Raw genomic sequence first — 21,027 nt, 5'->3', positions numbered from 1 at the left:
ATGCCACGTCTCAGTGAACCGCAGAGAAACAATGCCATCGGCCGACTAGACGCAGGCGAATCCAGAACGGCCGTTGCCAGGGCATTCCATGTGTCCCCAAGCACCATCTCCAGACTGTGGGACCGTTACCAGCAACATGGATCAACACGTGACCTCCCTAGATCCGGTCGACCACGGGTCACTACCCCCGGGCAGGACCGCTACATCCGGGTACGCCACCTTCGGGAACGATTGACTACTGCCACCTCCACAGCCACAGCAATACCAGGTTTGCGCAGGATATCCGACCAGACCGTACGGAACCGCCTACGTGAGGTAGGAATTCGTGCCAGACGTCCAGTTCGAGGTGTCATCTTAACACCACAACACCGTCGACTCCGACTGCAGTGGTGCCAGATTCATCGACAATGGCCTCAACTGCGATGGAGACAGGTGTGGTTCAGTGACGAATCCCGATTTCTGCTCCGACGTCATGATGATGGAAGATGTCGCGTGTATAGGCATCGTGGTGAACGTTATGCGGCAAACTGCGTGCAGGAAGTGGACAGATTCGGCGGGGGTAGTGTCATGGTGTGGGCAGCCATCTCACACACTGGCAGAACTGACCTGGTCCACGTGCAGGGCAACCTGAATGCACAGGGCTACATTGACCAGATCCTCCGGCCACACATCGTTCCAGTTATGGCCAACGCCAACGCAGTGTTCCAACATGACAACGCCAGGCCTCACACAGCACGTCTCACAACGGCTTTCCTACAGAACAACAACATTAATGTCCTTCCTTGGCCATCGACATCACCGGATTTGAACCCAATTGAGCATCTATGGGACGAGTTGGACCGACGCCTCCGACAGCGACAACCACAGCCCCAGACCCTGCCCGAGCTGGCAGCAGCCTTGCAGGCCGAGTGGGCCACCATCTTCCGGGACGTCATCCGTACTCTGGTTGCTTCAATGGGCAGGCGGTGCCAGGCAGTTGTCAACACATGCGGAGGTCACACCCGGTATTGACTCCAGATGACCTTGACCTTGGTGGTGTGTCCTATCACTTACTCACAATGGACTAGAGTGAATTGTGAACAATCCTGCAACATTTGGTAATTATCGGACTCACCATTCAATAATTAAATCAATTCTCCAAATGTTACGACAATGTGGTTTTGCGTTTCTTCTTTTGAAGAGTATACATGTACCTACTGTAATACTGAACTACCAGTTGTAATGTTTGCCCAATTAATTCACTATTATCATATAACCATTCCCCACAGCTAATATACCTTACAATTTTGGCACTTGTAAATTCTTAGAGTTCCCCTACATTTTTCAAGAGTACATGTATATATACAGACACTGACTTTGTAAACAAGAAAATACATTGGATACTTGATGACAGTCGATGAAAGAGCACTGTTAGTTGAAAATATCTTACAGCTAGGCAGAAAATTAAGGACAGTTTCTTATACCATTGTTGCAAGATACATTGTATATCTGAAATGTGAGTATGTATATCTGAAATGTGAGGGTGTGTATATCTGAAATGTGAGTGTGTAGATCTGAAATGTGAGTGTGTATATCTGAAATGTGAGTATGTATATCTGAAATGTGAGGGTGTGTATATCTGAAATGTGAGGGTGTGTATATCTGAAATGTGAGTGTGTATATCTGAAATGTGAGGATGTACATCTGAAATGTGAGTGTGTAGATCTGAAATGTGAGGATGTATATCTGAAATGTGAGTATGTGTATATCTGAAATGTGAGGGTGTGTATATCTGAAATGTGAGTGTGTATATCTGAAATGTGAGGATGTATATCTGAAATGTGAGTGTGTATATCTGAAATGTGAGTGTGTATATCTGAAATGTGAGGATGTATATCTGAAATGTGAGGATGTATATCTGAAATGTGAGGATGTACATCTGAAATGTGAGTTTGTACATCTGAAATGAGAGGATGTACATCTGAAATGTGAGTGTGTAGATCTGAAATGTGAGTGTGTATATCTGAAATGTGAGTGTATATCTGAAATGTGAGGATGTATATCTGAAATGTATGTACATCTGAAATGTATGTACATCTGAAATGTGAGTATGTACATCTGAAATGTGAGGATGTATACCTGAAATGTGAGTGTGTGTATCTGAAATGTGAGGTTGTATATCTGAAATGTGAGTGCGTGTATCTGAAAAGTGAGTGTGTGTACCTGAAAAGTGAGTGTGTGTACCTGAAAAGTGAGTGTGTATCTGAAATGTGAGTATGTGTATCTCAAAAGTGAGTATGTGTATCTGAAAAGTGAGTGTGTGTGTATCTGAAATGTGAGTATGTGTATCTCAAAAGTGAGTATGTGTATCTGAAATGTATGTATATCTGAAATGTGAATATGTATATCTGAAATGTGAGGATATGTATCTGAAATGTGAATATGTATATTTGAAATGTGAGGATGTATATCTGAAATGTGAATATGTATATCTGAAATGTGAGGATGTGTATCTGAAATGTGAGGATGTATACCTGAAATGTGAGGATGTATATCTGAAATGTGAGTATGTACATCTGAATATCTGAAATGTGAGTGTGTATATCTGAAATGTGAGGATGTGTATCTGAAATGTGAGGATGTATACCTGAAATGTGAGGATGTATATCTGAAATGTGAGGATGTATATCTGAAATGTGAGTATGTACATCTGAATATCTGAAATGTGAGTGTGTATATCTGAAATGTGAGGATGTATATCTGAAATGTGAGGTTGTATATCTGAAATGTGAGTGCGTGTATCTGAAAAGTGAGTGTGTGTACCTGAAAAGTGAGTGTGTGTATCTGAAAAGTGAGTGTGTGTGTATCTGAAATGTGAGTGTGTATCTGAAATGTGAGTATGTGTATCTCAAAAGTGAGTATGTGTATCTGAAATGTATGTATATCTGAAATGTGAATATGTATATCTGAAATGTGAGGATATGTATCTGAAATGTGAGTATGTATATTTGAAATGTGAGGATGTATATCTGAAATGTGAATATGTATATCTGAAATGTGAGGATGTGTATCTGAAATGTGAGGATGTATACCTGAAATGTGAGCATGTATATCTGAAATGTGAGGATGTATATCTGAAATGTGAGTATGTACATCTGAATATCTGAAATGTGAGTGTGTATATCTGAAATGTGAGGATGTGTATCTGAAATGTGAGGATGTATACCTGAAATGTGAGGATGTATATCTGAAATGTGAGGATGTATATCTGAAATGTGAGTATGTACATCTGAATATCTGAAATGTGAGTGTGTATATCTGAAATGTGAGGATGTATATCTGAAATGTGAGTATGTATATCTGAAATGTGAGGATGTATATCTGAAATGTGAGGATGTATATCTGAAATGTGAGTGTGTATATCTGAAATGTGAGGATGTACATCTGAAATGTGAGTGTGTAGATCTGAAATGTGAGTGTGTGTATATCTGAAATGTGAGGGTGTGTATATCTGAAATGTGAGTGTGTAGATCTGAAATGTGAGGATGTACATCTGAAATGTGAGTGTGTAGATCTGAAATGTGAGGGTGTGTATATCTGAAATGTGAGTATGTATATCTGAAATGTGAGGGTGTGTATATCTGAAATGTGAGGATGTATATCTGAAATGTGAGGGTGTGTATATCTGAAATGTGAGTGTGTAGATCTGAAATGTGAGTGTGTATATCTGAAATGTGAGTATGTATATCTGAAATGTGAGGGTGTGTATATCTGAAATGTGAGTGTGTATATCTGAAATGTGAGGATGTATATCTGAAATGTGAGGGTGTCTATATCTGAAATGTGAGGATGTATATCTGAAATGTGATTGTGTATATCTGAAATGTGAGTGTGTATATCTGAAATGTTAGGATGTATATCTGAAATGTGAGGATGTACATCTGAAATGTGAGTGTACATCTGAAATGAGAGGATGTACATCTGAAATGTGAGTGTGTAGATCTGAAATGTGAGTGTGTATATCTGAAATGTGAGTGTATATCTGAAATGTGAGGATGTATATCTGAAATGTGAGTATGTATATCTGAAATGTGAGGGTGTGTATATCTGAAATGTGAGGATGTATATCTGAAATGTGAGGGTGTGTATATCTGAAATGTGAGTGTGTATATCTGAAATGTGAGTGTGTATATCTGAAATGTGAGGATGTATATCTGAAATGTGAGGGTGTGTATATCTGAAATGTGAGTGTGTATATCTGAAATGTGAGTGTGTATATCTGAAATGTGAGGATGTATATCTGAAATGTGAGGATGTACATCTGAAATGTGAGTTTGTACATCTGAAATGAGAGTGTGTATATCTGAAATGTGAGTGTATATCTGAAATGTGAGGATGTATATCTGAAATGTATGTACATCTGAAATGTATGTACATCTGAAATGTGAGTATGTACATCTGAAATGTGAGGATGTATACCTGAAATGTGAGGATGTATATCTGAAATGTGAGGTTGTATATCTGAAATGTGAGTGCGTGTATCTGAAAAGTGAGTGTGTGTACCTGAAAAGTGAGTGTGTGTATCTGAAAAGTGAGTGTGTGTGTATCTGAAATGTGAGTGTGTATCTGAAATGTGAGTATGTGTATCTCAAAAGTGAGTATGTGTATCTGAAATGTATGTATATCTGAAATGTGAATATGTATATCTGAAATGTGAGGATATGTATCTGAAATGTGAGTATGTATATTTGAAATGTGAGGATGTATATCTGAAATGTGAATATGTATATCTGAAATGTGAGGATGTGTATCTGAAATGTGAGGATGTATATCTGAAATGTGAGGATGTATATCTGAAATGTGAGTATGTACATCTGAATATCTGAAATGTGAGTGTGTATATCTGAAATGTGAGGATGTGTATCTGAAATGTGAGGATGTATACCTGAAATGTGAGGATGTATATCTGAAATGTTAGGATGTATATCTGAAATGTGAGTATGTACATCTGAATATCTGAAATGTGAGTGTGTATATCTGAAATGTGAGGATGTATATCTGAAATGTGAGTGTGTATATCTGAAATGTGAGTGTGTATATCTGAAATGTGAGTGTGTATATCTGAAATGTGAGTGTGTATATCTGAAATGTGAGTATGTATATCTGAAATGTATGTACATCTGAAATGTGAGTGTATATCTGAAATGTGAGGATGTATATCTGAAATGTGAGGATGTATATCTGAAATGTGAGTATGTATATCTGAAATGTGAGTATGTATATTTGAAATGTGAATATGTATACGTGAAATGTGAGGTTGTATATCTGAAATGTGAGGTTGTATATCTGAAATGTGAGTGTGTGTATCTGAAAAGTGAGTATGTGTATCTGAAATGTGAGTGTGTGTATCTGAAATGTGAGGATGTATATCTGAAAAGTGAGTGTGTATCTGAAATGTGAGTGTGTGTATCTGAAAAGTGAGTATGTGTATCTGAAATGTGAGTGTGTGTATCTGAAAAGTGATTATGTGTATCTGAAATGTGAGTGTGTATCTGAAATGTGAGTATGTGTATCTGAAATGTGAGTACATGTATGTATATCTGAAATGTGAGTGTGTGTATCTGAAATGTGAGTATGTATATTTGAAATGTGAGGTTGTGTATCTGAAATGTGAGTGTGTGTATCTGAAATGTGAGTGTGTGTATCTGAAATGTGAGTATGTATATTTGAAATGTGAGGTTGTGTATCTGAAATGTGAGTGTGTGTATCTGAAATGTGAGTGTGTGTATCTGAAATGTGAGTATGTGTATCTGAAATGTGAGTACATGTATGTATATCTGAAATGTGAGTGTGTGTATCTGAAATGTGAGTATGTATATTTGAAATGTGAGTATGTATGTCTGAAATGTGAGTATGTATATCTTAAATGTGAGTATTGTTTAATTTTAGGCAAAGGAGCATGATCACAGTGACAGACTCTCACTGTTCGGTCTGATGGTCAAGCCCGTCCAGAGGTTTCCACAGTTCATAATGCTCCTACAGGTAACCATTGGCTCATCATTTAATGAATAAACCGGTCTGTTCAAACCAGTTCTATGTGATCTATGAAGAAACAAATGTGCCTGAACTTAAATTCAGTAAATTAAATTATGTCAAGTTAGGTATGAAGAAAACTGAGCCATTGAAGAGTGCATATAAAAGATCTCTAGCTGCTTTTTCATAAGATGTAATTTTTGTTCTTGCATTTGTTCTCTCACTCACTCACTCACTCACTCACTCACTCACTCACTCACTCACTCATTCATTCATGTTTTTAAACCTCATGTCTCAAGATTCCAGGCATAGAATTTGGGCTTTCATTTAGGATTTCACAGAATCGTAAAATTGTGTAATACAGATATTTTGTGATTTCATCACATAATCTAATGCTTCCAACCCAAAATCTTGGGTTTGTAAAAGCACAGAATCTTACTAAATTCGCAGCCTGAAAATTGTCTCAGTATTTAAATACTTTTTCAGATCCGATCTTGAAACCTCAAGAAATTACTTTTTTACAAATTTACATCTTTGTATTAATATTTCAGGACTTTATAAGCACCAGCACTCAGCCATTTATTCATTCATATTTTCACACCTCGTATATCTCAGATTGTCACAGTATTTAATTAGAGACTTTCAGATGTGATCTTGAAACCACATGAAACCTCAAGAAATTACTTTTTACAAATTTTACAGTTATTACCAAGTGTTTGACATCCAATAGCTGATGATTAATAAATCATTGTGCTCCAGTGGTGTCATTAAACAAAACAAACAAACAATCTTTCTTTCTTTCTTTCTTTCTGTTAAGGGTGGGACGTAGTGCAGTGGTACAGCACTCGCTCGATGCACGGTCGGTGTGGGATCGATCCCCATCGGTGGGCCCATTGGGCTGTTTCTCATTCCAGCCAGTGCACCATGACTGGTATATCAAAGGCCATGGTATGTACTACCCTGTCTGTGGGATGGTGCATATAAAAGATCCCTTGCTGCTAATCGAAAAGAGTAGCCCATGAAGTGGCGACAGCGGGTTTCCTTTCTCAATATCTGTGTGGTCCTTAGCCATTTGTCTGACGCCATATAACCGTAAATAAAATGTGTTGAGTGCGTCATTAAATAATGTTTTTTTCTTTGTGTTACTATTTCAGGACCTGTTGAAGTACACCCCCCGGAACCACCACGACCGCGTGGCGTTACAGCTGGCACTGACGGAACTCGAGAACGTCACCCACCAGCTGAACGAGCGGAAGCGTCGCAGTGAGCAGCAGTTCCTGGCTCACCAGATCACGAGCCAGGTGATCCGGCAGATCAACCAGATTGCAAACCGCCCAATGCTCGAACGACCCAAGAGACTCATACGCCAGGACAACCTCGAACAAGTGGTCGGTGTAAATGATGTGCAGACATCTGTCATAATATAATTTACAAGCTCTCTAACCTATTCGTTACACAAATTTTATTGTCTGGTCTTTATGAATGAAAAAGCCAAGATATATGTATTACTTTTCTGAAGGTTGTGGTGAAGCCGTCAACTTTTGCGTTTATACTTCAGTGTCATATAGTTTTGCATATAGCTCGCTCCATGTCTCAAAAACTATAAGTCATACATGGGTCTAACTTGGTTTGTAGTTGCCCTTATGAATGTTCATCACAATGCCTGTGAAATATGTTGGGGTTTTTTTGTGAATTAAATTAAAAGTTTAGTTATTTTATGTTAATTTAATTTAATTTAATTTTATTTTATTTTATTTGTTTGCTTTTTACACGTACATTGAGATGAAAAATAGTTTGCAGTTTGTGACTGTTCGAAAAAATTCTTAATTAGAAAATACTTCTTTTTCCTTTTTTTTTTTTTTTTTGGTTTTCCTTGATCCATATTTTACACTTCTGTTTTTTTCATCTGCTTGTTGGGTATTTGATAGATCTGCCCTTGCCCAGGGTGTTATTTACATTTTAAGGTAGTCATGTACTTATTTCAGGTAGACAGTATGTTAAAAACTTTCTGATACACCAGGTCTTAAACTTAAGCACGGCATCGACAGCAATTGCGATGCGATGATTTTCCATAGGTCAGGGGCCTTACTGATTCTTTGGGCGAGATGTAGCCCAGTGGTAAAATGGTCGATCGGTGGGCCTTTTGGGCTATTTCTCGTTACAGCCAGTGCACCACGACTGGTATATCAAAGGCTGTGGTATGTGCTATCCTGTCTGTGGGATGCTGCATATAAAAGGTCCCTAGCTACTACTAAAAAAATAGCAGGTTTCTTCTCTAAGACTATGTCAAGAAAACAATTATCAAATGTTTGACATCCAATAGTCGATGATTTAATAAATCAATGTGCTCTAGTGGTGTCATTAAACAAAACAAAGGTGGTTTTTTTGCCACTGGATACAAATTAATGCTGTCTTTTGAAGGAATAATTTTTATTTTTTATTTTTGCATTTGTTACAAACGGGGCCGGGACGTAGCCCAGTGGTAAAGCATTCGCTTAATGTGCGGTCAGTCTGGGATCGATCCCCGTCGGTGGACCCATTGGGCTATTTCTCACTCCAACCATTGCACCACGACTGGTATATCAAAGGCTGTGGTATGTGCTATCCTGTCTGTGGGATGGTGCATATAAAAGATCCCTTGCTGCTAAACAAAAACAATAGCCCATTAAGTGGCGACAGCGGGTTTCCTCTCTTAATATCTTTATGGTCCTTGACCATATGTCCTTTGCCATATAACCATAAATGAAATGTGTTGAATGCGTCGTTAAATAAAACATTTCTTTCTTTGTTACAAGTGTTACTAGTTTAAAACTGCTGAGTAGGCTGGCTCAAAATTGCCGTAGATAACAAATGATTGAGTTTGAGCTCCTGAAATACTATAATTAGTCTGTGATGTGGTGAAGAACCTTTTACTATTCATTGTAACTGGTGTAAAAGCTACAGTAGCAGATGAAATTCACTTGTGGATTAACAATGTGCTGGGGTGCTGTTAAACATTCCTCTCTTCTGTATTAACATCTTCTGGTTACAGGTGGGTGATGGTGGACAGCTGAAGATGAAAGACATCCGTCTTATTCTCATGGATGACACGGTCCTCTGCGCCAAAGTTGGCTTCAAGTAAGTCGATTTTATTCATTGTTATTGCAGACATTTTGAAAAATATTTACACTGGACAAAAAAAATTCAAATGCATGTTTTGTTTATTTATTTATTTAACTGGTTTGTTCACAATGTACAGTAATACAGTTGATTAAAAAAATAATAATAAAAAAATAAAATCATTCATCATTAGTAAATAAATACCATATAACCGGAAATTTTCAAGGATTTTTATTTTCGTGGGTTTCGAGGGTAAGTAGTCAGCATTGAAAATATAAATCCTTGAAAATATTTGAAAAAATCAACAAATTCTAACTAAAATATTTATTGTGAAAACCATAACACACTGACAATTAACGGAACATTTTATTTTCTGCCATGTGCAGTCCACCGGATACGACAAGAGAATAGTATAGTCAAAACAACAAGTTAGAATTTAAAAAAAGTTATTGCGTGAATCTCACTGTTTGCAGAATATAATGAAATATTTTTAAATTTGGTATATTGTTTTTGTCAATGTCCGCCCACACTGCATCAGAGATTCTGGGGTGGATGAATGCAGATTTCAACGTTTCCTGGCGTATTTTTAATTCTGCCATAACTTTCATAATCCACCTTGCATGAATTGGTTTTATCGCCAAAGTACGCATTTCGATCTTGATGTCCGTTACAACCTCGCTGTGTTTCATAGCCAGGAAAACCCGCTTTGAATACCATATGGTAAAATTAGACTTCATGGCGTCCTTAAGTGCTTTGTTCACACATACGTCGTAATTGGCTTTACACAAAATCAAAGACTGTGATCAGTTGTCTGTTGAATAGCATACCGGGTATCACAGTGGCCAATTAGGCTACAGGTGACTGTTCTATTGTTTAACTTTAAATGTCGGCCGAAGTGAAACTTTAATCAACAATAGCAAGTATTCTCGCAACTAGACTTGCTAAAACTCGAAAATAAAATCACTTTCAATTTAGATTTGGCAAACAACGAAAATAAGAAACCTTGAAATGTTTTTATACCCCAAACCACGAAAAATTAAGACCACGAAAATTTCAGGTTATACGGTACATAAATGACACGTGTATAAAAATTACTAATTGAATATCGGTGCTTAAATTATTTTTTAAAAATAATGATACCTCCCATCTCACCATGTCAGAATTACCAAATGTTTTAAAGGGACATTCCTGACTTTGCTGCATTGTAAGATGTTTTCGCATAAAATATTTCTACTATTAAACTTAAATATTAAATATATTTTCTTGTTTAGAATATCAGTGTCTGTATATTCAATGAGTTTCTGGTCATTTTAATATTTGTAAGAAGCCCAAACTAGATTTTGTCTTCAAATAATTTCGTACGTACGAAAAAAATATATTTGAGGAAATAAAATGAAATTTAACCTAGTACAAATATTAGAACGATCAGAAACATGTTGAATATACAGCCACTAATATTTTATGCAGAAAAATATGTTTTATATGTAAGTACATTCGTTAAAAAGTCTCAGTTAGTCGATAACATCTTAAAAATTGCAGCAAACTCGGGAATGTCCCTTTAACATCTAATAGCCTATGATTATTTTATCAGTGTTCTCTAGTTGTGTCGTTAAACAAAACAAACTTTATTTTCACAGACATGCAGTCTGATTGCAAACAGTACAAATTAAAGCTAGGTGTCAGTCTCGGGTATAATTATAATAAAACATTTTTTTACAATTTTACAGAGAGCATGCTGGGTATGTCACCGAGCGCTACAAACTGAAGTGGGTGGTGAATCTCCAAGATCTGGAGATCAAAGACTCGGCGATAACCTCGGACATGAAGAGTATCTTCAGTGGCGGGCCAGAGAAGTTCCACATGATGTCCTCACAGATCAGTTAGTGTATTTTAATTTTAATTTTTTAATTGTTTGCTTTTACTTTAAATTTTAATCATATTCATATATTTACTTTTGTTCGACACCCAATAGCCGATGTGTTTTTGTGCTGGGATGTCGTTAAACATTCATTCATTAATCCATTAATTTTATATTTTATGATACTGCCAAAAAATGGTTATGGGCAAACACATTTATTTAGTTACCTATCCTTGGGACTATTTTGTGTGTGCATCTAATCTGTCTGTCTACATGCATATCAGTCTCTGTTCATCCATCTGTCCATGAATCAGTCCCTCAATCCATTTGTCTATCCATCAATCAATTTATTCATCAGTCTGTCCGTCCATCCATCCATCCATCCATCCATCTATCCATCCATCCATTTATCCATCCACCCACCCATCCACTCCATCCAGTTCTCACTGAATTCCAAGCATCTTATTGAGCACCCCCATAGTTTAAAATGTTATTAATCAAACATTCGTTTGAGCCAGTGCACCATGACTGGTATATCAAAGGCTGTGGTATGTACTACCCTGTCTGTGGGATGGTGCATATAAAAGATCCCTTGTTGCTAATCGAAAAGAGTAGCCCATGGAGTGGTGACAGTGGGTTTCCTCTTTCAATATCTGTGTGGTCCTTAACCATATGTCCGACGCCATATAACCATAAATAAAATGTGTTGAGTGCGTAGTTAAATAAAACATTTCCTTTCTTTTAATCAAGCCTTCCTTTCCTTTCTAATAGTTTTGATTGCGTTTCTTTCATACTTTAAAATGTGTTATCTTAAAGCCACTGACCCTTATTACCTTTCGCGGAACACAACGAAAAAGACATGTCCAGGGCTTATTAAACTATAGTCTATGATGATTAATGGGGGAAATACTGTCTAAATATAGACTAAAGATTGACTCCATAACCATTACTTCTCAGAGGTACATGTGTTCTTAGAGTTTTAAAAAATGTATTTTGGGTGGTAGGGTGACCAGAAACATTTCAGATTTACATAAACAATAAGATATATGTAACTTCTAATTTAAATTATCAAAACTTTTTTTTATAGAGGACCATGCACCTTTAAAGCTGTATCCTAACCGACCGCGAGCGATTATTTTAGAAATCATTGACTTGAATCGCCGCTTAACTGCACATGTAAGGCGCGACGGATAAATGTGTCACGTCACACGCATCCAGTTAGGATACGGCAACTGAAGTCAGTGCTTTCTAAAGTAATCGCTCACATCGCTTGCATCGCTCGTGGACAGTTAGGATACGTGCTAGATTAACCGTTACTTCTCAGAGTACATGTGTTTTTAGAGTTTTAAAAAATGTATTTTGGGAGGTAGGGTGATCAGAAACATTTTAGATTTACGAAAATGGATATTTTGTTTTCAGATATTTTATTGATCAGAAAAAAAGTCAAAAGGATATATAAGTGCTCTCCTATGGATATTCTAAACAATAAGATGTACATAACTTCTAATTTAAATTATCAAAACTTTTTTTATATAGAGGACCATGCACCTTTAACTCGTGTTCTGTTTGTGTTGTGTATTTGCAGAGAAGCCCCACGAAGACCCGTTCAATCTGTACGCCGACCTACGCGATATGCTTCATGATCACAACGTCCTCACGCAGATCCGAGGACTCGTCGCGACTCTCAAACGACCGTACCAGGTACTAGTGGTCTCACAACACACTTATTAATTTCTCCCTTGCTGCTAACTGAAAAATGTAGCAGTTTTCCTCTCTTGAGACTATATATTATTACCCATATGGTTAAAAATATCTTTGTACATATCAAAGTGATACGTCCCACTAGAACGCTAAGTGGGACGTTACACTTTTGACGTCACACGCATGTCCAAAGTGAAATAATTTTCATGGTCACTCGCTAAAGCTTGTGACAATTGAACATTATTTCACTCGGGACATAAACATGATACGAAATGGAAGCGAGTTTAATATCCTATAATTATGACAAAATTATCAAATGCTTGACATAGAAAAGCCGATGATTAAATGATCAATATGCTTTAGTGGTGTCATTAAACAACCAACTTTAACCTTTATCCACCACGGAAGCCAGTCTTTGTCATAAAATTTCTCGTCCAGCCAGTGCACCATGACTGGTATATCAAAGGCCGTAGTATGTACTACCCTGTCTGTGGGATGGTGCATATAAAAGATCCCTTGCTGCTAATCGGAAAGAGTAGCCCATGAAGTGGCGATAGCGGGTTTTCTCTCTCAATATCTGTGTGGTCCTTAACCATATGTCTGATGCCATATAACTGTAAATAATTTTTATGTGTTGAGTGTGTTGTTAAATGAAACATTTCCTTCCTTCCCAAGATTGCAGGTTTTGCATTCTGTAGAATAAAACATTTGGCTTGATCCAGGGGTATTTTGATTTCAGGGTTTGACCGAAGAACTACTTCAAGAGTTTCTGAGAGATCTGCAGCAGTTTATCCGCATCAAAGACGAACAGTTACAGTTAGTTAACAGCTGCACCATCATCCTGAGTGACGTATCCAAGTGAGTAGTGTATAGTATAGTACTTCCACATGTGGTCATAGTGGGGTGGGGTGGGACCAAAATATTTGTTGTTATTATTATTATTTTATATTCCCACTGCACCTTTTCCTTTCTCTCCTTTGAATTCTATCACATTTCTATCCCGATCTGGCAACTCCTCCTATCTGTCATCTTGTTTCACTGTCCACCTCCACATCCCAGTCCTTGTCACTCCAACCAGAACAGGTGCTTGTCTCTTGTGGCTATCTGTGCCTCACACCTGCCAATTCCCATCTGCTTTAGATTAGCTTCAGGGAGTGTTCAGTAGTTACTTCTAGCATTGTCAACCTTTAGACTACTGGATTAATTTTTGAAAAAAAACCACATTGAGTGGGTACAAGTTTATAATTTTACTGACATATTCACTTAAATGTTTTAAAAATGCATGAAATAAAGTTCATATATGAATCGGTAAGTATTATTTTCGTGGGTTTTTCTAATTTTTATGATATTTTAGATCAGTTAATAGTGATTAAAATTAGGCAAAATTTTTTGAAAAAGTCATGTTTACTTACGGGCGTTTGTGGCCAGCTCTCCAGTATTTATGTCCAATATTCCTGATAACAGTGGTTTTCTGACCAGAATTTTGTCCAAAAAAAACAAACAACCGAACTACAATTTATATTGCAATATTTGGTGATTTTTGTTGTTGGTAAAAATAGCAAAAATACTTGCTGAAAACCACTAAAAATTCCAAACTATTTTAGACTGAAAAACAACAAACAAAAGCTAGCATGCTGTAAACTAAACTGTATCCTGTTAAGAAACAAATTTTCCGGTGAGTGTCGTGTGCAAAATTGCGGGAAATATGAATTGGGGAATGCACTGTATACAGTGTACAGTATGTCGACTGGCGTGACGTCGGGCAAGATAACTCGCCTGCAGTAGTCAGACGGTAAAGAGGCACTTGTAACCACCTACTACACTCTCCTACTACCAGTGGTCATTGGTTAGTTGAAGGATTGAACCACCTTGGTGGGCTTGTTGCCTGGGGATCTTCAGTTGAAGAATTGAACCACCTTGGTGGGCTTGTTGCTTTGCGATCTTCAGTTGAAGGATTGAACCACCTTGGTGGGCTTGTTGCCTGGGGATCTTCAGTTGATGGATTGTATGCCATCTGTGGACTAATTAAGTTTTTGTCCGTCCCAACCAATTCCCCATGGTATGTGATGTCCTCTCTGTGAGAAAGTGTATATAAAAGATACCTTGCTACTGATGAGAAAATGTAGCAGGTTTCCTCAAAATGCGCTGAGGTCTCGTAAAGGAAATGTTCCTTTTTGCTTTCATAGAGTTTTAAGTGTTCGAATTACCAAATGTTTGACACTGAAAGGTCAAAATTATTGTAGTAAACATCTCTAGTTAAAAATGCGCTGAGGTCTCGTAAAGGAAATGTTCCTTTTTGCTTTCATAGAGTTTTAAGTGTTCGAATTACCAAATGTTTGACACTAAAAGGTCAAAATTATTGTAGTAAACATCCGTAGTTCAAAATGCGCTGAGGTCTCGTAAAGGAAATGTTCATTTTTGCTTTCATAGAGTTTTAAGTGTTCGAAATACCAAATGTTTGACACGAAAGGTCAAAATTATTGTAGTAAACATCCGTAGTTCAAAATGCACTGAGGTCTCGTAAAGCAAATGTTCATAGATTTTTTTGTTGATACACTACTTTGTGTTTCAGGAATGAAACTACTCGGTATGTGTTCCAGACGCAGACACCCAAAATGAAACACGATTGGTGTATGGACTTCCTCATTGCCAAGCTTGCTCTAGGTTAGTACTGCATGATTTCAGTACAGAGAGGGAGTAGCTTTCAAAGTAGCTCGAGTCAGCTCCAGCCCTCCCCTTATGAGATGATATTGATATGTTGGTGAAGGCTAGTGGAAACTATGTAATGCTTTGGCAATTGTTGACAACCAAATTATCACAAGCTACTGTATCTAAATACAATTTTGTTCCTAAATCTGAATCCAAAGAGATTTAGTTTGATTATTCTCGAGTCCAGTCATGACATTATACTTACATGTTGTTAACCAGTACCAATGCTACACAAAGAAACACACTTTGCTCTACGTCACCACAAGAGAGCACAGTGCATGTTTGTTTTGCATAGGGGCGTCAGATATTATCATGTTCAATTTATAAAATGATTGTTGTTTCAGAGAAGCAGAACAACCCAGGGTGGGATGCGGCCGATTGTTTCAGCATGATGCAGCCCACGTACTTCATGAAGTGTCTGCCCGTCGATGTGCCCAGGAACTACACAAAGGTAGGCTGAGATGTTTAAAACAAATTGTATGTTTCTGGGAAATCGGTCATACCTTAAAAAAGAAAAGCTAAGAAAAATAGCTGACCATAAATTTTTGTTTGATGTATTATACAATGAAAACTCTCAAAACTGGACCGTCTGTAAACCGAAATTCCTTCAAAACTGGACTGTCTGTAAACTGGAATTCCCTCAAAAACTGGACCATCTGTAAACTGGAACTCCCTTAAAACTGGACCATCTGTAAACTGGAATTCCCTCAAAACTGCACTGTCTGTAAACTGGAATTCCCTCAAAACTGGACCATCTGTAAACTGGAATTCCCTCAAAACTGGACAGTCTGTAAACCGGAATTCCCTCAAAACTGGACAGTTTTAAATATCTGTACAGAAGAGAACCTCTCTAAACCGGATACCTCTTTTAACCAGATTTTTTACTTGGACCCGATGGTATCTGGTTTAGAGGAGTTTCACTGTATATATATTTTTTATTATTTTTTATTAATATTTAGATTAAAAGAGCAAAAATATAGAAGAAAGAAAGAACAAAAAAAGCCGATCTACCCTACTTAAATTTGTTTTGGCACAAAATTGTAAAACATGCAATTTGATCAGAATTCCCAAAGGAAGAAAGTCTGTTGTGAGGATGGGGGAAGGGGAGGGTTTTTTGGTGAGTAGGGGTATGCTCAGCGAAACCTGTTGAACTAATGATGCTCAAAGATGCATTTTTAAGGCAGTTAGTGTTGTATAGTGTGAATGATGAAGTTTAAAAAAAAAAAAAAAAAAAAACATTAGAAAGGGTATTTCAAATGGTTGAGGTGGTGATCACGGAACTCCTGTGATTCCCACCTCTTAATATGCCAATATACACAGGCATGCTCAGATTTATGACATCCTGTTTTCAGTTTCTTCTATCTAACCCTGTGTTCTGTATAAACCTGTATTCTTCATTGTATATATAGAGAATACTAAACGAGCTTGCCTGTCATACCATTTTTATGAAATGAGTGAACAGTTTTGGTATCTGACTCGCTTTCACTCGTCAGATACCAAAACTGTTCAGGAGTTTTATAAAAATGGTATGACAGGCAAGCTAGTTTAGTATTTTATTTATTACAAACCAATTGCAAACAAGCAGCAACGTAGAAGTCAGCAGATGTCGAGACCTACTACACGTTATTTTCTACGAATTATCTCACACTAGTGTGTAATAAAAACCTGTGTTATCTCTTTGTTCCAGATGAAGTGTGTAATACCTGTGTTCCACTCGAGCGGCCATCTTGGTGTGCAGTACCTGTGGATCTGCTCGACGACGCCCACCCGGGGTCAGGTCGCGATCGTCTCCATCCACAACATCAAGCCGAGTCTCGTCGAGTCTTTTAAGGCTGCTGACTCGGCAATCTCCTGCACGGAACTTGTACTGGGCTACGGGGTGGAGACAGAGGGGACGATGTTTGCTAACGACTCAGTCTGGCTGGCTACAGAAGACAAGCGGTAAGATCATAATATAGTATGTGGTATGTGATGTCCTGCACGGAACTTGTACCGGGCTACGGGTGGAAACAGAGGGGACGATGTTTGCTAACGACTCAGTCTGGCTGGCTACAGAAGACAAGCGGTAAGATCATAATATAGTATGTGGTATGTGATGTCCTGCACGGAACTTGTACTGGGCTACGGGGTGGAGACAGAGGGGACGATGTTTGCTAACGACTCAGTCTGGCTGGCTACAGAAGACAAGCGGTAAGATCATAATATAGTATGTGGTATGTGATGTCCTGCACGGAACTTGTACTGGGCTACGGGGTGGAGACAGAGGGGACGATGTTTGCTAACGACTCAGTCTGGCTGGCTACAGAAGACAAGCGGTAAGATCATAATATAGTATGTGGTATGTGATGTCCTGCACGGAACTTGTACTGGGCTACGGGGTGGAGACAGAGGGGACGATGTTTGCTAACGACTCAGTCTGGCTGGCTACAGAAGACAAGCGGTAAGATCATAATATAGTATGTGGTATGTGATGTCCTGCACGGAACTTGTACTGGGCTACGGGGTGGAGACAGAGGGGACGATGTTTGCTAACGACTCAGTCTGGCTGGCTACAGAAGACAAGCGGTAAGATCATAATATAGTATGTGGTATGTGATGTCCTGCACGGAACTTGTACTGGGCTACGGGTGGAGACAGAGGGGACGATGTTTGCTAACGACTCAGTCTGGCTGGCTACAGAAGACAAGCGGTAAGATCATAATATAGTATGTGGTATGTGATGTCCTGCACGGAACTTGTACTGGGCTACGGGGTGGAGACAGAGGGGACGATGTTTGCTAACGACTCAGTCTGGCTGGCTACAGAAGACAAGCGGTAAGATCATAATATAGTATGTGGTATGTGATGTCCTGCACGGAACTTGTACCGGGCTACGGGTGGAGACAGAGGGGACGATGTTCGCTGACGACTCAGTCTGGCTGGCTACAGAAGACAAGCAGTAAGATCATAATATAGTATGTGGTATGTGATGTCCTGCACGGAACTTGTACTGGGCTACGGGGTGGAGACAGAGGGGACGATGTTTTCTAACGACTCAGTCTGGCTGGCTACAGAAGACAAGCGGTAAGATCATAATATAGTATGTGGTATGTGATGTCCTGCACGGAACTTGTACTGGGCTACGGGTGGAGACAGAGGGGACGATGTTCGCTGATGACTCAGTCTGGCTGGCTACAGAAGACAAGCGGTAAGATTTTTTTAAGTCTGTGGTATGTGATGTCCTGTATAATAAATGGGACATGATGTAGCTTGGTGGTGCAGAACTTACCTGAGGTGTGGAGTATGTACCAGTTGCGTGGCACTGGTTGGGATGGGGAAAACGGTAAGATATTTAAAAAGAAACCAAATTAAATGTTAAAGACTGTGGTATGTGATGTCCTGTATAATAAATGGGATGTGATGTAGCTCAGTGGTGTAAAACTTACTTGAGGTGTGGAATATATATCAGTTGTGTGGCACTGGGGAAAATGGTAAGATATTTAAAAAGAAACCAAATTAAATGTTAAAGACTATGATATGTGATGTCCTTCAAGTAACTTGTACATGGATACGGAGTGGATACTGAGGGGTCGGTGTTTGATAACTCAGTCTGGCTGGCTACAGAAGACAAGTGGTTAGATAAGTCTGTGCCATGTGATGTCCTGCACGGAACTTATACCTATGGAGTGTTAACTGAGGAGGCAGTGTTTGCTAGCTGGTAGGAGAAGACAAGTGATATGATATGATATAAAAAATAAAAAAAAGTTGAAGGGATAATGTATTTAATATGTGATTTTATTCATTAAAAATTCTGTATTAGTTGGGAAATTAGGGGCAGCATTTAGCTCAGTCGGTTGAGTGCTCGCTTGAGGTGCTTGCATCGCAGGATCGAACCACCTCGGTGGACCCATTCGACTGATTGGTTTTTTTCTCGTTCCAACCAGTGCACCACAACTGGACAAATGCCATGGTACGTGCTTTCCTGTCTGTGGGAAAGTGCATATAAAAGATCCCTTTCTGCATTAGGAAAAATGTAGCGTGTTTCCCCTGATGACTACGAGTCAGAATAACCATACATTGTGTATGTTTGAGATCCAATAGCCGGGGACGGGACGTAGCCCAGTGGTACAGCGCTCGCTCTATGTGCAGTCGGTCTGGGATCAGTCCCCGTCGGTGGGCCCATTGGGTTATTTCTCGTTCCAGCCAGTGCACCTCTACTGGTATATCAAAGGCCATGGTATGTGCTACCCTGTCTGTGGGATGGTGCATATAAAAGATTCCTTGCTGCTTATCGAAAAGAGTAGCCCATGAAGTGGCGACAGAGGGTGTCTTCTCTCAAAATCTGTGTGGTCCTTGACCATATGTCTGACGCCATGTAACCATAAATAAAATGTGTTAAATAAAACATTCCCTTCCTTCATTCCAATAGCCGATGATTAATTTGTCAGTGTGCTCCAGTGATGTTGTTAAACAAAAAACTAAAAAACTTTTAGTTGGGAATTTTACAATGGCAGCAAACTCCAGACAGTCTTATTAAAATAGTTTTGTTCTCCGATTATTTGAATTTGTTTTTATTTCCAGGATTCTCGTGTTTCTTCTCATAAACTCGGACGGGATGAAGAGGGAGGCGGTCTCGTCGTTCCCTATGCCGGCTGAAGTGACGCAAATGAAATACCTTGACGACAAGGTTTTCTGCGGTCTGATGGATGGACGACTGGCGGTCATTACCAGAGACAACAGTAAGTAAACTGAACCGGATGGTATTATTTTTATTTTTTTTTTTTTTATTTTGATTAACGACAGTTGTTGATCATTAGCAAAATTGAGTAGCAACTAATATTTAACATTTTAGAATTATGTAGCGATCTCTGAAATTTGTGTAACGAATTAGAATGCAGTACTGAACAAAATGTTCCCGTCACCTATTTCTCATTCCAGCCAGTGCACCACGACTGGTATATCAAAGGCCGTGGTATGTACTACCCTGTCTTGGGATGGTGCATATAAAAGATCCCTTGTTGCTAATCGAAAAGAGTAGCCTATGAAGTGGCGACAGCGGGTTTCCTCTCTCAATATCTGCGTGGTCCTTTACCATATATCTGAGTCCATTGTTAAATAAAACATTTCCTTTCTTCCCTGTTCCTGTCACACAACTTGGTTTTTTTTGTAACTAAGGAGATAACAATATCACATTTTGAGATTTGCAAGTGTCATTGTCTAGTTGATGCCCACAAATGTAATTTTTCACCAAAGTTGGCATTAATTAGCCTCGGGTGAAAAATTAGATTTATCAAATATACAAACTATAGCATTTTCAGCCTTCTGAGCACAATAACAGGGAAAAGTACATGTAGGGGGTCATTATTCCCACCCTGCTTCTCCCATTTCATGTCACTCAACGAAATATTAACCAAAAAAAGGTTCAGGTTTAATGATACCACTAGAGCATATTGATTTATTAATCATCGGCTGTTGGATGTCTTAGCATTTGGTAATTCTGACATACACACATGTAGTCAAAGAGAGGGATCCAGCTACATTTTTTTTCTCCATTAATAGCAAGGGATTTTGTATATGTACCATCCCATAGACAGGATAGCACATACCATAGCCTTTGATATACCAGTCGTGGAGCAAGAAACAGCCCAACAGGCTCACTTATTGGAATC

General features: G+C 38.6%; 1 protein-coding gene across 1 annotated transcript in view; it reads left to right on the top strand.

Moving 5' to 3' along the window:
- LOC121389801 (rho guanine nucleotide exchange factor 10-like protein) overlaps positions 1-21,027 on the top strand; it is a 54,844-nt gene that overhangs the window by 23,859 nt on the left and 9,958 nt on the right. The window contains exons 8-18 of the mRNA XM_041521451.1: positions 5,929-6,021; positions 7,167-7,400; positions 9,044-9,129; positions 10,839-10,990; positions 12,555-12,670; positions 13,410-13,528; positions 15,243-15,334; positions 15,724-15,830; positions 17,067-17,320; positions 18,335-18,442; positions 19,940-20,097. Coding sequence (XP_041377385.1) covers positions 5,929-6,021; positions 7,167-7,400; positions 9,044-9,129; positions 10,839-10,990; positions 12,555-12,670; positions 13,410-13,528; positions 15,243-15,334; positions 15,724-15,830; positions 17,067-17,320; positions 18,335-18,442; positions 19,940-20,097 — 1,519 coding nt within the window. The remainder of the gene's footprint in view (positions 1-5,928; positions 6,022-7,166; positions 7,401-9,043; positions 9,130-10,838; positions 10,991-12,554; positions 12,671-13,409; positions 13,529-15,242; positions 15,335-15,723; positions 15,831-17,066; positions 17,321-18,334; positions 18,443-19,939; positions 20,098-21,027) is intronic.

This window comes from Gigantopelta aegis, chromosome 15 (genome assembly GCF_016097555.1).
Source record: "Gigantopelta aegis isolate Gae_Host chromosome 15, Gae_host_genome, whole genome shotgun sequence".
In the NCBI taxonomy this organism is placed as follows: domain Eukaryota; kingdom Metazoa; phylum Mollusca; class Gastropoda; order Neomphalida; family Peltospiridae; genus Gigantopelta; species Gigantopelta aegis.
The sequence above is the reverse complement of the archived record's forward strand: the minus strand, read 5'-3'. Positions and strand labels throughout refer to the sequence as shown.